The following is a 23,016-nucleotide window of genomic DNA, read 5'->3' as shown; positions in this document are numbered from 1 at the left end:
ACATTATGGAATGTTTCGACGACCCGTTCCGTGGCGTCCAGTTTTTCGACATTTTTCCGCAAAGCTTGAAGTTAAGTTATTGGTGCTTAGCCGCTGACGTGGCACTGCGGCTCCACGAACTCTAGCGAGCGAGGTGGCGCAGTGGTTAGCACACTGGACTCTCATTCGGGAAGACGTCGCTTCAATCCCGCGTCCGGCCATCCTGAATTAGGTTTTCCGTGATGTCCCTAAATCGCTCCCGGCAAAAGCCGGGATGGTTCCTTTGAAAGGGCACAGCCGTCTTCCTTCCCCGTCCTTCCCCAATCCGATGAGACCCATGACGTCGCAATTTGGTCTCCTCCCCCAAACAACCCCAACTCCACGAACTCTATCTCACACGAGAGGGACTAAAGCTGAGTCAGCAGACGAAAAACACTTGCATAACGTTTGACCCCTTGTAGAATATGTTTTACACGAAAAGAAACACACATGCTCAGAACATGGAAAAAGCTGCAAATCCCAGGACTTCAGAAAAATATGTTTTAGGCATATCCAGGAAAGTTAATTGTATCGCTCCACAATTAAGCGTGCAAACATTTTAGAAACATTTGTGTAGTTTACGTGACAAACACTTTAACTAGGATCGTCATTGAATGTGCCGCAACAGAAAGGCGTACGTATCGAACAACGGTGGTGCTGAGAAAATAAAATGTTCACATACCAATTTTTGTCGTTTCTAAGAAACGCTGTTTTAATCACTTGGCACTGAAAGATGATGCTTCGATCTCGTCAGAAGAGACTGCATTTCAATTATTCTAGAAATTCAGCGGCGGGAAGCTGCAGCTTCAGGGAAACTTGTTGTCACTTAACGTAAAAAAGGGTGGATCACGTTCAAATAATATCACATGAGTTTCTTAGTATGCCATCGTTCAGGACATCGTGTATTTGAGAGTAAAGATGTACGCCACATGAAAATACAAAGCTATACTAACAAAGTATGAGGTGTCTGTCCTGTCACTATTCAACTAACGTAGATTGGGGATGGTAGCAGCAAAAGTCAAATATGTGACTACTCACGTGTGTCTGCAGAACGTTTATTTAGGATTGACAGAAACAGAAAGAAACGTGCTACCTATAGAAGTCGCCAACGAAATTCCGTGTCATATAATACAGGTCAAAGTAAGAGACATTCCATCTACTTCCAAGGTAGAGCGAATTGATCTAGTGACAAAAAATTATATAACACTGAGCATTAGTATAATTTGTGTCACGAGACATAGACGATACTTCCAGTGCAGAAGCGTGGTTTTACGAGATCAACACTGTCAACAACCCATGTAAGTCACAAAATGTGAGCAATCTACGGAATTCACTCCTGAGAAAATAGAATTTGTTCCCATTCAAATGAGTATTGCTCAATGTGAAGTCCGCCCGCTCGCTTCCCATGCAAGTGGGCCCGGATTCGATTCCCGGCCGGGTTGGAGATTTTCTCCGCACGGGGCAGGGTGCTGTGTTGTCCTTATCATCATTTCATCCTCATTACCGGCACCGGCGCGCAAGTCGCCCAATGTGGTGTCGACTGAAATAAGACTTGCACTTGGCGGCCGAACTGCCCCGGATGGGTCATCGTTGTCAACGATGCCATACGCACATTTCCAATTTTTTTTTTTTCCTCAAGGTGAAAAGTACGACCTGAAGTAGATAAAATGCGACCTCAGGTGTGATGTCAGATTTAGCTGAAACATTTTTCGATGCTTGGTTTTAAACAGATGGAAGAACCAGCTGGAACATTGTATTGTTCATCACACAAAGACAAGGCATAGAGAGAAATAATATATGTACGAAAATTAAATCGGAGGAAAGCTCAAGTGTATAGGGTAGTGAGGAGTGTGATGCAAGAGGTACAAGCTATTTCTTTTGTAGAACTTGAATTTATTCTTTGCTCTATGTAGCGCAGTGCTGGGTTTTTTCTCTTTAAAAAAACATTTTTCTGCTAATCTCAGTAAAAAATGATCTATTTCGAGAGCCAGTGATATGCAATAAAAAGAGACTGTGTTATTCAATTTTGAAATCAGGTCACTAGCAGGGAACAAGTATGCAAAGTAGTATGCGTAAAAGGAAAGTCCCTTTTTTTTAAATGCGTCTAATTTTACAGTGTTTATATATTCTTTTAATGATAATGCAGTGTAGTAGTCGGATATGAAGATCGAGCTACCTGCATGTTGGCCGCCACTCAAAGATTCGTATTTCCCGGGCAAGTTCATCGCTGCTTGAACAGTAGTTGCACTCACGAGCTAGACACAAGTGTTATCTTAATTTGCATAAACATCTCTGTGACATCATGATGCATTGTAATCGTGTTAAACAGCACTTTTTTCGTAGATTCCTTCGCAGTTTTAGAAACAAAATTACAACATTTGTACATTTCTGCCGTGTGTTAAGTACTCATTTTTCCGTATTTACTATGTGTTCATGTGATATATCTGCAACCAAAGAGTTTTTCCCCGGTTTATCATTTAAATTTTTTGAAAGACGTGTGATGAGAGCAACGAGTTGGATGAGAGGTTGTATGCGCGATCTTTGTATCAGGACGCCAACAGCAATAACAATATCTTTGCCGTGTTATTGTTTTTCTATTTACTATGAGTTTTATATTTGCTTTTTTAAAACGTATTTTGCAAAGCATGATACAGCTTCTGACTTTTGGCAAGCGTGCAGTAACAAACACGCTAAATATATATATTAAAACAAATACTGGAAACACGCTGTCAATCGATTTAGACCCAAAATGGGAAATAAAGAACGTGAAAGAAATTGTTGCAACCGAGTTAGGACTGACACCAGAAGAAGTAAAGATAATATTTGCTGGGAAGGAACTGGATGATTCTATTGTAATAGAGGTATGTTCCCGATAATATATTTTCAAAAGAACCGTTGATTATTATTGATGATGTAAGAGACCTTTAATTCATATAATATTATTGTTTGTGTGTCATCAGAGGGCATTGTCAGTACATGTGATAAGGCAGTCTGTCAGTTGATTGCCGTGTTTTTTATATACAAGTGACTCATATAGTGCAATCCTGTTATCACCCACAGTATCAGTGTGATTTTTCTTGGTGTTTCGGTACTGATGTGACAGTTGTGGAATGATGGAATATTTACAAATGGAAATTTCTTACTTTGGATGCATATTTCAGTACATGTTAAAGAATTGCATCTTTTTGTGATCATTTTTGTGATAGGCAACAGTAATGCTTAGCTTTGATAATATAGCATGGTCAAACAACAAACTGAAATCATCTGCTGCACTTTTTTTTTTTAAAGAAAGCAGTCAGTTGTGTTGGTTTGTTGCCATCGTTAACAAGTAACAAAATTCTGTAGAAAGCATCTTACTGGCTTTTATTGTATAACAAGTATAAACTATGATGGATGTATAGTTTAAGAGCAGTAAATTTAATTTGTAAAATATCCATTGTTGCTAGCCAATCTTTATTCAAGAGTACAGCCTCCCACATATTTGTCTAATCGTAGTTAGTGTTCAGTATCTTAAGAACATCTTGTAACATGACATTACATTCTTTCCTGTGAAGCTTGTCACTGGTCTATCTTCAGCTCTTCCAAATTTCGCAGAAGTCTTCCCCCCTTTTACATATAGATAAAAGAAACAGCAGAGACTTTGATTTTGTGGTAAATTCAAGATTAATACTATAATGACATGACTTACCGTTTGACAGAGCAGCCTATTTGATGTGTCTAATGTATGTTACAAAATTGTAAGTTGGTCTGGTCTGTTTGTGTTTCCCTGGAAGTGTTAAAAACAGCACAAGGGAGGGAAGAAGACATAGTGAATTGTTACCTTTATTCCTTTCAGTACTTGTTTACATTAAATACCATGTCAAGTACAACAGACAGTTAAAAAATAAAGTTATGACATAGGTACACTGAGGGAAATGACAGAAAGTAAACTTACTTACAGGCCAAATACATTATCTCACTGAAATATTTGCTCCATATAATTAGTAATGTCAATGGAAACAGTTATAGTAGGAAATAGTAATCCTAACTTTGAAATTCAGTATTTGTTCCTCAGGGAGGAAAGAGAGATTTGATGTGGAATGTTGGAAAGGGATTCACACCTTCGACTTAGAGTGGCCACAGTTGTTAAGGAAAAAGGGAAGATCACATGAAAGAGAAGATTACAGAGACAGTAAACAGTTAAAACACACTTGTAAACAGCTTTATCAGCTTCAGGTCACAAATGATCAAGAGTAAAACAGTGCAAGGTACATGGTTCAAAGAAAGAGAAATGGAAAATGCAGAGAATAATGAAATTTAGAAATAGGAGAAAAGCTAAAGAAGAATGTAAATAAATAATTAAATTCTACCATGTACCAAAGAGAGGAAAGTAGAGGATGATTGTTAACAGACTGTATTTCCAGAAGGATAACAAGGTAATGGAATATGTTGGAGAGCAAATTCCCATCTCAGGGTTCAAGCAAGCTAGTAATGGGAGAGGAATCTTAACTGGTTTTGTGGACAACAACCATTCAGTTCTGTTGATGTAGATCATGATATGCAGCTTAGTTCCAGATGTTCCTCTTGTGTAGCCACTAATTTACACCCTCTACTTCGGTCCAGACCAAAAAGCCCCAGCCAGTTCCCAGAACGTTATAGAAATTACCATCTGAGTTGAGATTCTACTAATGAGCCTGGTGGTCTTAATCACTTCTGACATTCCCTGTAAGCATGTGATAAGAGTCTTGGATCCCAGGTGATAGATATTGTCAATGTCATTCTGAGTAATGATTTGAAACTGATTATGAGCTTTGCTTTCGATTGCTCCCGGGATGGTTCCCTCCACCTGGCAGACAGTTCCTCTCATAATACATTCAGAGTGCATGTTCAGTCCTTCCTGTCTGTTTACATAACAGGGTTTACTGCATTCTTAAAGACTGAATTATCCATAGGTAGTAACTTCTCCCCCCCCCCCCCCCCCCCCGCCCAATTTCTGCCCAGCTTTGATAGAAGAGAGTTTGTTGCTGAAGCAGGGAAACTTTTAATCATTAAAAAGTGTACTTTAGGGATCCTATGCAGTGACTTATTTTAACATAATTTCTGGAATGGAACCCTCTTGGAATATTTTTCCGTTACAAAGTATCTAACCTGAGGAAGATAAAGAGGTACAAATTGGGTTCTTTGAAACACTACATTGACCCTGTACTACTCTGCTGCAGAATATGCATCTTCTGTGTAGAGTAGATCAACCAATGGTAAGAATGTGAATGAAGCTTGCATATTAATCACTGGATGACTAAAACCCACACATGTTGATAATGTGTCCTGTCTTGCTGGCTATGCACCTCCAATTACTCTTCGAGAAGTTACTGGTGATACAGAATGACTGAAAGTTGGAAACACTGAAGATCGTCCACAGCTTCAATCTAGATTGAAATCGAGGAAAACTTTCCTCCAGGCACCAAAGCCTTAGGAAGCTCCCCTGGATTTCATTATATAAATCTAAGCACCAAAACTGCATGGATCCATGTGAACATCTACCATACGCTACAGTGTGGACTACGGTGATTGGAGGTGGCTTAACTGAATGAGAACTAATGTTGGCAGGGCTAAGTCATTGCTTAAGTCAAGAGGCTTCACAACAGAGGACAGCAAGTGCAAGTGTTTCTAAGAACAAATAGTCAGCCAGAAGAATAATGCCCTCTCTGACCAGTTTCATGCTCAGAACAAGATTTATTGCTTACCAGTGACAGTGCACTAAGTTTAGCTCTGTTTTGGAGAAGTTTGACCTGAATGTAGGTTTGATCAGTTACTTTATCTTGTTAATTTTTTAAAATCTGGGTACAATAACTATGATTGTTATGTAATCATGTATGTATTTAGTTATTTATATATTTAGCATTCTTGTGATGCAGTGGGAAAAAACATGCACTCCAGGGAAGTTGTTCAGCAGTCTCCCTCTCCAGATTTAATCATTTGACAGTGACACTTATGCCAAAGCGAAACTACCTGCACCATAGAAAATCTCATGTGAATAAGTTTTCTACAACCTCATGAACTGATAAAGAATTTTAAAAAAAATATTAGTTGGCACTAAAAAAAATTTCGATCTCCACAGCCATACCATTATGAAGTGACTAAGGAATGGTGTTGAGAGCTGATAAACATAGTGGGATCTGCGCATTTGAAACTTTGTGAACAAGTTCTACTATTTGCTACAAATAATGGTAATATTGATTAGGTTTGTTATCAGAAGGAATGTGAAAAAAGCTTATGCATTCAAATTGTAAAACACAGACAGATAATCCCAAGGGTTCAAAACTCGAAAACGCTTATACCTGTATACAGTTGTACTTTTTTGTTGCATTATTACTCCTGTTCTGAATTCTAATTTCACTTCCTTCATTACATCTTCAGCTTGAAACTAAATCCATAAAGACAAGAAAATCCTGTTTTTCTTCATTCACTTTGTTGTACCTATTTTTCTTTTGTGACCTTACATTCCCAATGTCCTCCCACAGTTGCTTGTGGCATTCCAAATAATTTTGTTGCCTAATACGTTAGATTTTTATTTTTTCTATATTGTATTGTTTACCCAACATTTCAAACAAAAGAGGGTGGCGAACTGGTCCCACATTTACAAAGTGTCAACTTCAAATCCCATCCTGCCATCCAGAAATAGGTCTAATGAGATTTTTGTAAATTGATTAAGGTTAATGTGGGGATGGTTCCTATAGAAAAAAAATGCAGTTGATGTCTTTGTCCAATCAGAGTTCGTATTACACCATGAATGACCTTCTCGTCAACAACACATGAAACCCTAATCTATTGCCATCACTGTTTTTGAGTGTGGTATCAACTTGATAATGTAAAACAGTTTATCTGCTCACTCTGTCTTTGGCAATATTAGAAAAATTAATTTCTAGTAGTTCAGTTTGCACATATTTTATAAATGGACATCAAGTTCAGTTGATCTATCCTGTTTCCTTCAACAATTACAGTGACCCTAAATATATCTTCTTATTTTAGTTTTTTCCTTGTTCAGTGGAAAATATGCATGTTATTTCAACGTGATGCAGAACATGCGAAGTTAATATGTAAGCTACTTCTTTTAAGAATTTCTGTTACATAGTGCTCTTTTATATAGTTGTCCTAAAAGCTTTTTGCTGTATGATTAATATAAAGGCCCTTAGTTATTGGCTTAACAGTGCAAAACGGAGGGGGAGGGAACCAGAGAGAGAGACTCTTTATGTGCAGTAATATATATGATAGGTTTTGATGTTTAAGGAGTCATATGTTGATTTGTTGGCCCTTAGACTCTTCACATCATTCGGCAAATTATCAAAAGTTTTTATAGCACCGCAGTTCTTTTTTTTTCCGCCTGTATCATTGTTAAGGCTGGTTAATGGACACTGCATCTTCCATTACTGTATTTAGGAAAGTTAATGTTTTTAAACTGTAAATTACTATAGTAGGTAGTAGGATTGAAATCACAGATATAGCTTGTTGATTTATACTTCACTTGCTTTACTTGAACTACTAGAGGTGAATGCTGGAATAATTACATAGATCAGGCCGTAGCTGACTTCCTTCTGTATTCTTGTGAAATCCAAGGTTGTGGTCTGTCTGTAAAGGCCACATCATAGACAGGATAGATATTATTGCCTTGTTGAAGTGTAAGTCAATCAGTAATCTGTCAAATGCAAGGGTTTTAGGTTGATTTCATTTTTATGTAGTCTTTATAATTTTCTCTTTTTGTTGTTTTTTGTTCATTGTTGTATTCTTTTTTCCATTTATTTAGAATAACTTTATTTGTCCCACCCCTTTCCAACCATCCGATTTATTGTAATATGTCCCATTCTTCTTCAGATGAACATCTTATTCAAGAGCTTTTGTTGGTCATGGTATGAGATATGTTTATGTAGTACTTTCTTTGTATGTTATCTCTTCATGGTTCGTACACTGAACTTAGTTACATTCTTTATCATGAGTGGATCATGATTCATGCTGATATATGGGCTTGATAAAGTGTTATTTCTATTTTAGTTAACGTTCACTGCAATGCTGCTGCGTGATCATTGAACAAGTCCCAATATTAAATGGATAATAAGTCAATTCATTGAATATGTAAATGGATTAATAATAATAATAGTAGGCCTATTGCTGTTATTGGGCTATCAGATATTCAGGAACTTGCAGAAGTTCCACTATATATGGATGACTTCAAAGTGTACAAAAACTAATGCATGTTAAAAACAGTTTTGTTGACAGAACTATCTCCGCATACCGTCAAGGGGGCTAAGGGAGAAACGTGTGTTGACTTGTGCAGATTTGCCCAAGAGTAATACAGGGTGATTATAATTAAACTTTCAAAACGCTGTAGAAATAACACCACTGGTCAGAATGACGACAAATTGCAACAGAATATTAACAGAGAAGAGGGAAAACATATGGCAGAAGAAGAAAAAAGTGTGAAAATTGATCAATAGATGGCGCTGTATCTCTCAGAATACGTCAGTAAAACACTTTTTATGCGCACGACCCGTTGATGTTAGTATAAACATGCTGGGTACATGGTTTTTCCTCCTTTTGCGTCTGTAAAGTTCGCCATGACTGTCTCAATGCAGGATCGTGCTCTGTTTGTAAAGCTGGTGATTGTGCACATGGTGCGGAAGTTCCAGACACTGAAGGGTTTGAATAAAAGGCGTTGGTCCAATGACTGCCATGGGTCTGGAGAAAATGATTCGGAAATTCGAAAAGACTGGTTCTTTTAGTGTGCAACTTGGTAGAGGGAGGAAACGAATTGATTCAGTGTCAGTGGAAGCAGTGGCAGCAGCAGTGCAGGAGGAGGCGAGTGGTGGTGTGCAAATGTATAGTGCATGGAGAAGTGCTCAAACATTGGACATACCCATGAGCACAGTTCGTAAAATCCTACAAAACATCCTTCTTTGCTATCCATTCAAAATTACTCATGTACACAAGTTGCTTCCTGTTCACCTGCCAGCAAGAGAGACCTTTGCTTGAGAATTTCTTGTGCTCGTGGAAGTGGACAATGATGGGCTGTGGAAGATTTTGTGGGTAGACAAAGCCCACGTCCATCTGACAGGAAATGTCAATACACAAAATTGACGAATATGAGTAATGGAAAATCCACACGCAAATCGACCAGTACCACTTCATCCTGAAAAGGTCACTATGTGATGCGAGTTTACAGCATCTTTTTCAAAGAGACAAATGCTTCTGGCCCTGTTACCTGTACCGTCACTGGTAATTGCCGTGACTGTCTTATGTGCAACCATGTTATTCCAGCTCTCCAACAGTGTGGATGGGATCATTTTTATGCAAGCACATTGCAAATCCCATTAAGCAGCTGCTGAAGTGCCATTTCGGAAATGCTAGAATTATCAGTCGCCATTTCCCTACAGCTTGGCCATCCCTATCACCTGATCTTGATTCGTGTGACTTCTGGCTGTGGGGCTGTTTGAAAGAAGTTGTGTTCAGTGTTCTGATTGCAAATTTAGCTGCATTGAAGGCTCACATTGCGCAACACATTCTGAACATGACCCCGGAAACACTTAGATCAGTTGTGGAACATGCTGTTTCTCAATTTTAACTTGTTGCAGTGATTGATGCTTTTTATGCGGATTTGGCCTCAAGACAATTAAAAACTGATTTTTCCCATCCAATGTGATATGACCTTGCCATGGTAGATGGGCTTACATAGGTATCACACCTGTACACCCATGCACACTGAGTTGTACAGTTTGTTTAACATCTAACATACACCTTAGGCATTGTTGTATGATTCTTTTCTCGTTTGTAATCGAGCGCTATTAAATTATGATGCTTACAGTGCCATCTATCGCTACATTTTGTAACTATTTATTTTTCTTCTGCTGTATATTTTCCCCATTCTTCGATAATATTCTGTTACAATTTGACATCATTCTGACCAGTGGTGTTATTTCTATAGTGGTTTGAAAGTTTCATTATAATCACCCTGTACGAGGTGCATTCAAGTTCTAAGGCCTCCGATTTTTTTTCTAATTAACTACTCACCCAAAATCGATGGAACTGGCGTTACTTCTCGACGTAATCGCCCTGCAGATGTACACATTTTTCACAACGCTGACACCATGATTCCATGGCAGCGGTGAAGGCTTCTGTTTTGACCACTGGAAAATCGCTGAGGCAATAGCAGCACGGCTGGTGAATGTGCGGCCACGGAGAGTGTCTTTCATTGTTGGAAAAAGCCGAAAGTCACTAGGAGCCAGGTCAGGTGAGTAGGGAGCATGAGGAATCACTTCAGAGTTGTTATCACGAAGAAACTGTTGCGTAACGTTAGCTTGATGCGCGGGTGCGTTGTCTTGGTGAAACAGCACACGCGCAGCCCTTCCCGGACATTTTTGTTGCAGTGCAGGAAGGAATTTGTTCTTCAAAACATTTTCGTAGGATGCACCTGTTACCGTAGTGCCCTTTGGAACGCAATGGGTAAGGATTACGCCCTCGCTGCCCCAGAACATGGACACCATCATTTTTTCAGCACTGGCGGTTACCCGAAATTTTTTTGGTGGCGGTGGATCTGTGTGCTTCCATTGAGCTGACTGGCGCTTTGTTTCTGGATTGAAAAATGGCATCCACATCTCATCCATTGTCACAACCGACGAAAAAAAAGTCCCATTCATGCTGTCGTTGCGCGTCAACATTGCTTGGCAACATGCCACACGGGCAGCCATGTAGTCGTCCGTCAGCATTCGTGGCACCCACCTGGATGACACTTTTCGCATTTTCAGGTCGTCATGCAGGATTGTGTGCACTGAACCCACAGAAATGCCAACTCTGGAGGCGATCTGTTCAACAGTCATTCGGCGATCCCCCAAAACAATTCTCTCCACTTTCTCGATCATGTCGTCAGACCGGCTTGTGCGAGCCCTAGGTTTTTTCGGTTTGTTGTCACACGATGTTCTGCCTTCATTAAACTGTCGCACACACGAACTCACTTTCGACACATCCATAACTGCATCACCCCATGTCTCCTTCAGCTGTCGATGAATTTCAATTGGTTTCACACCACGCAAATTCAGCAAACGAATGATTGCACGCTGTTCAAGTAAGGAAAACGTGGCCATTTTGAGTATTTAAAACAGTTCTCATTCTCGCTGCTGGCGGTAAAATTTCATCTGCCGTACGGTGCTGCCATCTCTGGGACGTATTGACAATGAATGCGGCCTCATTTTAAAACAATTCGCATGTTTCTATCTCTTTCCAGTCCGGAGAAAAAATATCGGAGGCCTTAGAACTTGAATGCACCTTATATTATAACAGCTGAAAGAGCTACTGTACTTTCACCCAGGCAGGATACTGATAATGTTATCTTACAGGGACAGAAGCAATGTAACGATTGTGTGGACAAGTAGAATTAAATTCAAAAGAATCTGTTTTCTGTCTGATCCACCATATTGCACACTCGTTGCTGACCCAGCAAAAAGGGGTTGAGAGGAAAACTAACTACCTCCTGAAGAAAAATGCTGCATTGCAGGAGAATATCGAGATCCTTATCACTTGACATGCTGTCCCTCCTAGTTGTGTGGCATTCCGTAGGTCCACAAGGCCTGTGGTCAGTAACATTTTGGCATACCATGTTGCAAAATACCCAGTTACCGGTACTCTGTTGAACCCACTAGTAGATCAGTGTGTATATCACATTAGAAACTCTGTAAATTTCTTACATCATTTAGAATTATTGCATTTGAACGACTCTGATGTTTTAGTAAGTTTTGATCTGATCTCTCTCTTCACTCGCTTTCATCTGTTGGATTTGTTTTGGTTAATTTAGATTAGCTTTGGTGTTGAATTAACTAATCTGTTTCGACACATGTTGACTTCCATTTATTTTTTATTAGGAGATTAGCTGTATGGGCAGGTACATGGAATTGTGATGGGGAACCCTTTGTCACCTATTACTGTCAATCTGTTTATGGAAGATTCTGTTGAATGTTCCCTGGAATTGGTGGCATTTAAACCTGCCTGCTTTATCAGATATGGGGACCTGTTGTTTGGCCTCATGGCAGTGAAAATTTGTGTAGCATTTTAGAACACCTGAAGTCATTCCACCCATATATTCGCATCCTTATAGAGGTGAAAAAAGATGGCTATCTTTCCTTCCTTGATGTATTTGTTAGAAGGGAGGTTGATGGTATGTTTGGACGGCTCAAGAGGAATATGTGATACTATTTGTTCGCTTTGACGAGTGATGTAATGTTAATGGCTGCTGTGACATAACTGTTCAGAGCCAATGATTACCATCAAATATTCCTCATCGTCTGAGAGTTGCCACCATCTGGCTCAACATAAAGGGGTACTGTAAACTTTAGTTCATAGTGCCCATGTCACCTCAGACATTGAAAGTTTGTCAGCTGAGTTAACCTACCCAAAATCACCTTTGCCAGAATGATTATGGTGAAAAACTGATGAGAAGTGTGTTGTGCTGTCAGCTAACTGTGAACCTGGTGAATGATGAAAATAACTTGGTGGTACCTGCATCAGCGGCCTTTTTGACATCAGCAGATAGTATTTCCAGCAGGATTGGTCACATTCTGCAGAAACACTGTGTGAAGTATGTTTTTCGGCAACCACTTAAGGTTACAGCCCTTTTAGGGTCTGTAAATGATCTTGGTTTGTGTAAAGTGATTGTTTACTGTTTCCCTTATCCCATGCAATTGAGGTCTGTCGTACATTGATCAGAACATCAAGGCTGTGGAAGACTGTTGTATAGAACACAAGTATCACACACGCTTACTACAGCCAAATGAATCTGTTCTTTCAGAACATTACCTTGATACCAGTCATCACGTGGAATATAAGAGCACAGAGATTCTGGTGCACACTTCTAAGTGTTAGGATGTGTTATTAAGGAAGCAAGTAAGTGATCTTATAAGAAGGGATGGAGATATTTGTTTAATTCTGTGTGGAATTCTACTTCCTCCTTGGTTAAACAGCAGAGAGACAGAGTTAATGCTACTTAATTACACTCTGGTAATTAATAAGCACTATTGATAGCTTCTCACATTGATCATCTTTCATTGTTTGGTGGCATTAGTGTATATGGTGTATGTGTGTTGTTTTCTGCATATGTTATATTATAGTTCTTGATCAGTGTAGCCCTCTCCCTACCCATTCCTCCAAACCAAGGGTTTAAATTTCCTCACACACCACTCTCTTGTTGCATTTGTGCCTTGAAAATGGTGAGGTGTTCACCTTATGAAATGTTGGCGGTTGTCGGAGATGTCACCCAGCTACATTCTTGCAATGGAGCGAGGAGGTGAAGTGGTTAACATACTGGACTTGCAGGACTTGCCTTCGTGATGACGATGGTTCAAACTCGCATCCAGCCCTCCTGATATAGGTTTTCCATGATTTCTCTAAATCGCTTCAGGCAGATACCAGTATGGTACCTTGGAAAGGGCACAGCCGATTTCCTTTCCCCATCCTTCCCTAATCCGAGTTTGTGCTCTGTCTCTAATGACCTCATTGTTGATGGGACAATTAACACTAATCTCCACAGGGGACTGATGACCTCAGAAGTTCAGTCCCATAGTGCTCAGAGCCATTTGAACTAATCTCCACATTCTTGTAAGTTGTTTGAACATTTTATGCACCAGTAGAAACTCCAGTTTGACACCATCCAGAGTTGGATCGAGTTTTAAAGGCATTGTGAAAGACGGCAGCATCATCTAGACCATGAATACCTTGGCTATACCTTAGGTCAGATAGACTGTTAAAATTGAGAAGCTTGACTTAAGCAGAGCTTGTGTAGGAGAACATGAAAACTCATTTTGATTTATCATTGATGTAGACATATTGCATTTGCCCAGAAAACATGGTCAGAGAGAACTTTTGGCAGGCAGATGAAGAAGGAAAAACACACATTAGCAGACTATTAAAGAAAGTGAGTAACCTCTCTGATGGAAGTCAACACCCAAAAGCTGTTGAAAATACAACTAAGCATCAGTATCAGAAAACAGCTTCACAAACTTAATAGAACGATGAAACAGGAATGAGAAGCACAGGAATTAGCCATGACATCAACTGCTATCAAAGCCAGAGAAATCAGCAGAAGATCTCAGGTATGGACTTTGTAAGCAACATGTCCAGAGCTGTTTTATAAAGAGTGCAATCGTAAATTACAAGCAGGGACAGTGATAGACTTCAAATGATACATTAGAACTAATGCCATAAATACTATCTGTCATTGGCAAATATCTGGTGGGATCATAAGCCAGAAAAAATAGACAACACCTTGTTGAAGTGTAAGTCAATCAGTAATCTGTCAAATGCAAGGGTTTTAGGTTGATTTCATTTTTATGTAGTCTTTATAATTTTCTCTTTTTGTTGTTTTTTGTTCATTGTTGTATTCTTTTTTCCATTTATTTAGAATAACTTTATTTGTCCCACCCCTTTCCAACCATCCGAGATTTCCAAATTCACACTCACAGAACACTGGAACACTTGCCAGACGACATCACAATTGTGGAGAAAAATAAAGCGTCATTTATTGACACTGATATACCCAGCAACAGCAGAGTTGACGTAAAATGTTTGCCAAACCTTACAAGACATGAAAACCAGAAAATCAATCGTCATTGGCTCTGGTACAACCTAGGTAATAAAAGTAGTCCTAATGTTTTTAGGACACTTGGTGCAGTGCTCTACATAAAGCACTTGACAGGCACATACATGCATTATTCGTCAATACATCAGTCAGTCATAGGTGGTTAAAAAGTGCGTGGCAGGTGATCAGATATGATATCCAGTATTGTACTCATTTGATGTGTTTGCTGTTGTCTTTTGTGTCAATAATAATGATGGTGATGATGGTGAATGATGATAATAGTAGTAGTATAATAATAATATTAGTAATAATATTATGTAATTATGAGATGTTTGTTTTAAATTGCTAATAAGTTACAGGGCATATGGGGCATGAAATTTACTGTTTGCTTTCTAACTTATATCAACCAAGCAGATATTCTCTTTTATTATAAAGTCAATTACAGATCTCAGTCTGCAATTTCTTAGCCAGCGAGTTTATCATAGTTAGCTGAAAATAATTATAAAATTAAAAGAAAAATAATATTACTTGCCAACATTTTCTTCTCACCGCTTATATTCTCTCCTATTTTGTACCCACAACTATCCCAAATTATTCAGATTGTTCAGATAGTAAAGGGAGATGAAAGTTTAATAGTCATGGGTGACTGGAACTCAATAGTAGGAAAACGAAGAGAAGGAAACGTGGTAGGTGAATGTGGAATTGGGTTAAGGAATGAAAGAGGAAGCCCCTTGGTAGAATTTTCCACACAGCATAACTTATAGCTAACACTTGATTCAAGAATCATAAATGAAGGTTGTATACGTGGAAGAAGCCTGGAGATACTGGAAGGTCTCAGATAGATTATATAATGTTAAGATAGAGATTCAGGTACCAGGTTTTAAATTGTAAGACATTTTCAGGGGCAGATGTGGACTCTGACCACAATCTATTGGTTATGAACTGTAGATTAAAAATGAAGAAACTGCAAAAAGGTGGCAAATTGAGGAGATGGGTCCTGGACAAATTGAAAGAACCAGAGGTTGTAGAGAGCTTCAGGGAGATCATTAGGGAACGATTGACAAGAATGGGGGAAAGAAATACAGTAGAAGAAGAATGGGTAGCTTTGAGAGACGAAATAGTGAAGGTAGAAGAGGATCAAGTAGGTAAAAAGACGAGGGCTAATAGAAATCCTTGGGTAACAGAAGAGATACTGATTTAATTGATGAAAGGAGAAAATATAAAAATGCAGTAAATGAAGGAGGCAAAACGGAATACAAACGTCTCAAAAATGAGATCGACATGAAGTGCAAAATCACTAAGCAGGGATGGCTAGAGGACAAATGTAAGGATGTAGAGGGGCATATCACTAGGGGTAAGATAGATACTGCCTACAGGAAAATTAAAGAGACCTTTCGAGAAAAGAGAACCACTTGCATGAATATCAAGAGCTCAGATGCAAACCCAGTTCTAAGTGAAGAAGGGAAAGCAGAAAGGTGGAAGGAGTATATAGAGGGTCTACACAAGGGCAATGTTCTTGAGGACAATATTATAGAAATGGAAGAGAATATAGATGAAGATGAAATATGAGATATGATACTGCGTGAAGAGTTTGACCGAGCACTGAAAGACCTTAGTCGAAACAAGGCCCCGGGAGTAGACAACATTCCATTAGAACTACTGATAGCCTTGGAAGAGCCAGCCCTGACAAACCTCTACCATCTGGTGAGCAAGATGTATGAGACAGGCGAAATACCCTCAGACTTCAAGAAGAATATAATAATTCCAATCCCAAAGAAAGCAGGTGTTGACAGATGTGAAAATTACCGAATTATCAGTTTAATAAGCCACGGCTGAAAAATACTAACACGAATTCTTTACAGACAAATGGAAAAACTGGTAGAAGCCGACCTCGGGGAAGATCAGTTTGGATTCCATTGAAATTTTGGAACATGTGAGGCAATACTGACCCTACGACTTATCTTAGAAAATAGATTAAGGAAAGGCAAACCTATGTTTCTAGTATTTGTAGACTTAGAGAAAGATTTTGACAATGTTGACTGGAATACTCTCTTTCAAATTCTGAAGGTGGCAGGGGTAAAATACTGGGAGCAAAAGGCTATTTACAATATGTACAGAAACCAGATGGCAGTTATAAGAGTCGAGGGGCATGAAAGGGAAGCAGTGGTTGGGAAGGGAGTGAGACAGAGTTGTAGCATATCCCCGATGTTATTCAATCTGTATATTGAGCAAGCAGTAAAGGAAACAAAAGAAAAATTTGGAGTAGGAATTAAAATCCATGGAGAAGAAATAAAAACTTTGAGGTTTACCGATGACATTGTAATTCTGTCAGAGACAGCAAAGGACCTAGAAGAGCAGCTGAACAGAATGGACAGTGTCTTGAAAGGAGGATGAACATCAGCAAAAGCGAAATGAGGATAATGGAATGTAGTCGAATTAAGTCGGGTGATGCTGCGAGAATTAGATTTAGGAAATGAGACGCTTAAAGTAGTAAATTAGTTTTGCTATTTGGGGAGCAAAATAAATGATGATGGTCGAAGTAGAGAGGATATAAAATGTAGACTGGCAATGGCAAGGAAAGCGTTTCTGAAGAAGAAAAATTTGTTACCATCGAGTGTAGATTTTAGTGTCAGGAAGTCGTTTCTGAAAGTATTTGTATGGAGTGTAGCCATGTATGGAAGTGAAACATGGACAATAAATAGTTTAGACAAAAAGAGAATAGAAGCTTTTAAAATGTGGTGCTACAGAAGAATGCTGAAGATTAGCTGAGTGGATCACATAACTAATGAGGAGGTATTGAATAGAATTGGAGAGAAGAGAAATTTGTGGCACAGCTTGACTAGAAGAAGGGATCAGTTGGTAGGATATATTCTGAGACATCAAGGGATCACCAATTTACTATTGGAGGGCAGCGTGGAGGGTAAAAAGCATAGAGGGAGACCAAAAGATGAAAACACTAAACAGATTCAGAAGGATGTAGGTTGCAGTTGGTACTGGGAGATGAAGAAGCTTGCACAGAATAGAGTAGCATGGAGAGCTGCATCAAACCACTTCTCTGGACTGAAGACCACACACACAACTATCCCAAATACATTTTGGAGCATCTGCAGACAACGTGCTTGTTATTCAAAAGTTATTAAGTATCCTCTTTCCCTTTTCATTACATATCATGAATCTGTTCAGTTCAGGATTTTTTGTGTTGTTTCAAATTGTAAACATCTGTGCTAGAAATTGGAGGTTTATAATGTTCAGCCCTCTTGTTCTTATAACTCCTTAAGCAATTTCTACCTGGAACTCAAATTGAAAAAGTTCTTTATTGTACCTCCAGTTGTGTTTTCTGGAATAGTATTGGTATTAATTAAAAAATTTCAAGAATTTTAGCATTTCTGTAATTTTATATCTCAATACAAAATATTCCGAAAGATATATTCTGCCACCATCATGGCATGCATTATTTATTTATTTTATTACTTTCGCAGTATTATTCTGACCACTACCGTGAAACATAGTAAGGAGGAATAAGTATTTGCTCTGTCATTGCTCCTAATAAAAATACTACTTTTTTCCTTCTCTTACCTAAACTATATGCAGTATATATACAGGGTGATTATAATTAAAGTTAATCTTTCAAACCACTGTAGAAGTAGAAATAACACCACTGGTCAGAATGACATCAAATTGCAATGGAATATTGTCGGAGAAGGGGGAAAACAAGGCAGAAGAAAAATAGTTGCAAAATGTAGCACCAGATGGCACTGTACGCATCATAATTTAATAGTGGTCTGCTACAAATGACAAATGAATCAAACAACATTGTCTAAGATGTACGTTTGACATTAAACAAACTGTACAACTCAGTGTGCATGGGTGTACACGTGTGATACTGTTAGTTACGTAAGCCCAATCACCAAGCCAAGGTCATATCACATTTGATGGGAAAAATCAGTTTTTACTTGTCCTGAGGCCAAAAACCGCATAAAAAGCACCAATCAAAATCATATCGGATTATTAATTTCCATGTAACTGGCGCAAAACATGTTCATTATGCTGTCCACCATTTTATGCAACAAGTTGAAATCGAGAAACATCATGTTCCACAATTGATCAAAGTGTTTCGAGTGTCATGTTCAGAATGTGTTGCGCAATGCATACCTTCAGTGCAGCTAAGTTTGCAATCAGAATACTGAACACGACATCTTTCAGATAGTCCTACAGCCAGAAGCCACATGGATTACGATCAGGTGATCGGGATGGCCAGGCTGTAGGGAAATGGTGGCTGATAATTCTAGCATTTTCGAAATGGCACTTCAGCAGCTGCTTAACTGGATTTGCAATATGCGGAGGTGCACCATCTTGCATAAAAATGATTCCATCCACAGATCCACACTGTTGTGAGCTGAAATGACATGGTTGCTCAAAAGACAATCATAGCGCTTACCAGTGATGGTACAGGTAACAGGACCAGAAGCACCTGTCTCTTTGAAAAAATATGGCCCTATGATAAATTATGCTGTAAACCTGCACCACACAGTCATCTTTTAAGGATGAAGTGGTATCAGTTGAATTGAGTGTGGATTTTCCGTTGTCCATGTTCAACAATTCTGTGTATTGATCTATCCCGTCAGATGGAAGTGGGCTTTGTCCACAAAATCTTCCATGGCCAATCATTGTCCCTTCCATGTGGGCAAGAAATTCTAAAGCAAAGGTCTCTCTTGCTGGCAGGTCAACAGGAAGCAACTGGTGCACTTGGGTAATTTTGAATGGATAACAAAGAAGGATGTTTTGTAGGATGTTCGGGCAATTCTCCGTGCACTACGCAACTACACACCACCACTCATCTCCTCCCACCCTGCTGTGGCCACTGCTTCCACTGACATTGAATCAATTTTTTTCCTCCCTCTACCAGGTTGCACACCAAAAGAACCCGTCTTTTCGAATTTCCGAATAATTTTCTCCAGACCCACAGCAGTTATGAGATCAATGCCTTTTTTCAAACCCTTCAGTGTCCAGAACTTCTGCAGAGCAACATGTGCACAGTCATCATTCTTGTAATACAGCTTTACAAGCAGAGCGCAGTCCTGCATTGAGACACTCATGGCGAACGTCGCAGACGTCAAAGGAAGAAAAGCTGTGTACCTGGCGTGTTTATACTTACTTCAGTGGGTTGTGCGCATGACAGTTGTTTTCATTTACGTATTCTGACAGATACAGCACCATCTATTGATCAATTTTCACACTTTTTTATTTTTCTTCTGCCATATTTTTTCCTCCTCTTCTGATAATATTCCATTGCAATTTGATGTCATTCTGACAAGTGGTGTTATTTCTACGGTGTTTTGTAAGTTTAACTTTAATCATAATCACCCTGTACATCGAACATGAAAATTCTTATACAGTATGCATATTTTTAATCCTTGTTATTTCAAGTGAACTGAAGTGTGACTGAGGACAGGTTATAAATATTGTGAATAAAAACATTTCAGTTACACAAATAATCAAAATTTGCAAATCTAAAACTGCAACTCTGTTAATAAGTGTGTGGTAGACCTTTCAAAAATCCAATATACCACTTTGTATCCCTGCTTTTTCACTGTCTAACAACGTATTCTATTACTGAGAAAATAAGTTTTGTAAAGGTTTGAAATTATATTTAAAGTCTGTTGCGTGTCACTAAGTGATCGCATTCTCGAATACTGGGTATTCAGGTGTTGTGGCCTACATACCGTTTTACTTGTACCCCACCCCTTTGACAGCAATTCTTTCCAACCCTCCAACCCCACAGCAATTCCTTTCAGACAGTGAGTGATATGTGTACCAAGGTTGCTTGAAATCAGTGCAGTGGTTCCGGAGGAAATGCAGGCTATACATACATACATTTTTATTATACGTAAGGACACTTTTTTCTTTTCACAATCTGATTTTGATGAAATAAGGTCTGTACAGTGCCAAGAAGCTGTACTCAAATTATCTGCAAAATCCCCAAGAAAATTTGGGCAGTAGTTTTTGGAGATTAGCATTTTCAGACAGACAGACAAGAAAATTTGAGTACAACTTTAAATTAAGATATCTTTTTTTCTGTGATCCTATTTTTATGAAGTGCTGTCCAATAGTTTTGGCGATTAAGGTGTTCAAAGACAGACAACAGTTTTACAGTTTTATTCTTAGAATAGATAAAGTACTTTTAAGATGTATTCATTCAGTTCCTCCTCCTCCTCTTAAATCTTAAATCCACACACAACTTCAGCTTAGCAGTCAATGCAGCACTTATTTTTGAGCAGTTCATAAATTACAGTCAGTGCTTTCTGTTTGCTGATACATTTTGTAAAGAAATTGACTTTCATACCAGTTTCTAAGCTTCTTCTTTACTCTTTGGAAATTTCTGTGTGTTTTATTGGCTGGTGGCAACATGTAGTGTTTGAGAAATTAACAAACTTTGACATGCTTACTAGACAATAGGCCATGGCATAATTCCCGAGTGCTGAGGTGACACTTATGAAAGGCTGAATATTGGTTTCAGGGATGCTACAGTAAATATTAGCACAGTGTAGATGCTTGCTTTGTTGTTGATGGTTACAGTTACACCGTCTTTGCTGACTGTAGAGGAAAAGTTGACAAAGTTATTGCGAGCATTTATGTTCTTAAGACAGTGGGGATTACTATTGTTGTTAAATGGTTTATGTAAAAGCTGTAGTAACGTGGATACTGTAAGAACCGATTGACCACAGTAGAAACATATGGTAAACAATAGCCACCAACCACTGCACAGAATTAAAAAAATAGAAAAGGTAAACATTTTGATATTTGGGTTCACTTCTTTGAACCTGAATTGAAAAGGGAAAAATTCTTAAAAACAAGCAGTATGCAGGAAATGTGATTGCAAGTATATTTTGGGATCAGTTGGATGTGATCCCCTCGAATATTAACAAAAAAAGAAGAAGAAAAGTCAGTTTCGTGCAGTATGCCAGCATCCTGAAGAAACTTAAAGCTCATCTTCACCCACCAAAACTGCTGCAAACTGCTGGCAAGAGTGCAAAACTTAGATGGGAATTCTCGATTCAGTCACCATACAGGTCACTCTGAAAGTACTATTTTTACACAGTATTAAACATGATTTATATGTTTTGATGTATTCTGTAACCATGAATTTCTGACTTTTAACATTCGCTTGTAAATTAATATATTTCAGTGAAAATTATGAGTGTAAGTCAATAAATAAGTCATAAAATGGCATAGAGGCAGTAGTAATAAACATAAGTTCCCGAAATTTATTTCACTTTTTTACATATTCACTTGTACATTGAGACGTGTGTTGCAGTCAACATGTAACCTCTTTGGCCATAAAAAATGAGATTTTATAGGCCCAAACAGATGAAAGTCACTGGAGGCTAATTCAAGACTGTAAGGACAGGTGTTCCAAGCATTCTCAATGAAATATTCATAAAAACACCTTGTTTGTTTTTGTGTGTAAGGACGGGCATTGTTGACTGAAAGACCACTCCCTTTGTCAAGAGGTCACATCATTTGTGGTGAATGGCCTGTTAAAGTTCCTGTAGATTGGTGCAATACAATGAGAGGCATTCACTATCTCACTGTAAGGCTGGAATTTCGTTAATATGTCCCCTTGCATGACACTAAACATGATGAGAAGAACCTTGCGGGTGGAATGGTCTTGGACCTTTTCATTATTGGGGACATGGAATGTTTCCATCCTGTGGACAGTCACTTGGTTTCTATTTGAAAGTAGTGAACCCAAGACTCATCCCTGGTAACAATTCATGCCATGAAATCCTTTCCTTCTTCAGAGAACCAAATGAGGTTCTGGAAAGACAGACTCATTCTCTTCATTTTATGTTCATCGGTCAACATGCAGGGCACCCACCATGCACAGACTTTCCCACTGCCACAAGACAAAAAGGATGTTCTTGATCTCTGATGTATGCCTTTCCTTGTTATCTCCTGGATCCAGTTGGATACAGCTTTCAATGAGAAACAGGCGTCACCATACATGGGGCACATTTCTTGACACACTTCTTGTGCAGAGAGTCCTTTGGCCCACAAAAACCACACAATCACATACTGTTCTACTTGGGTACACTCAATGAGCGCAACTGCCATCTCACACTGGCTGCTATGTGATGTCCTGCAGACTCTACTACGGACATACATATGCTGCTATCTGCTGGCAGAATATGCATGTGGAATTTAAACATTCTAATAGAGAAACTGATGTGTGCAACTTATTTATTGACTTACCCACGTATCTCTACATTTCTAGGAGTTTTTGTAGCTATTTGTGGAAAACCTGATTTGCCCTCAACACCTTAGCATACATGATACAGCCCGAAACATCCTGCATTCGTCCTCCTGTTGTAAATAACGTATGTAATATGGTCTTTCATTTCTTGAAG

General features: G+C 38.8%; 1 protein-coding gene across 2 annotated transcripts in view; it reads left to right on the top strand.

Moving 5' to 3' along the window:
* Positions 1-2,591: 2,591 nt before the first annotated feature.
* The window catches only part of LOC126252920 (E3 ubiquitin-protein ligase parkin), a 63,797-nt gene continuing 43,372 nt past the window's right edge, over positions 2,592-23,016 (top strand). Inside the window, exon 1 of one of the 2 annotated variants that reach the window (XM_049953908.1) lies at positions 2,592-2,879. In XM_049953908.1, the coding sequence (XP_049809865.1) occupies positions 2,622-2,879 (258 nt within the window). In that variant the 5' untranslated portion in view covers positions 2,592-2,621. The remainder of the gene's footprint in view (positions 2,880-23,016) is intronic. The other variant, XM_049953907.1, reaches the window with a different exon arrangement.

Source organism: Schistocerca nitens, chromosome 4, assembly GCF_023898315.1.
Source record: "Schistocerca nitens isolate TAMUIC-IGC-003100 chromosome 4, iqSchNite1.1, whole genome shotgun sequence".
Taxonomy (NCBI): Eukaryota; Metazoa; Arthropoda; class Insecta; order Orthoptera; family Acrididae; genus Schistocerca; species Schistocerca nitens.
The sequence above is the reverse complement of the archived record's forward strand: the minus strand, read 5'-3'. Positions and strand labels throughout refer to the sequence as shown.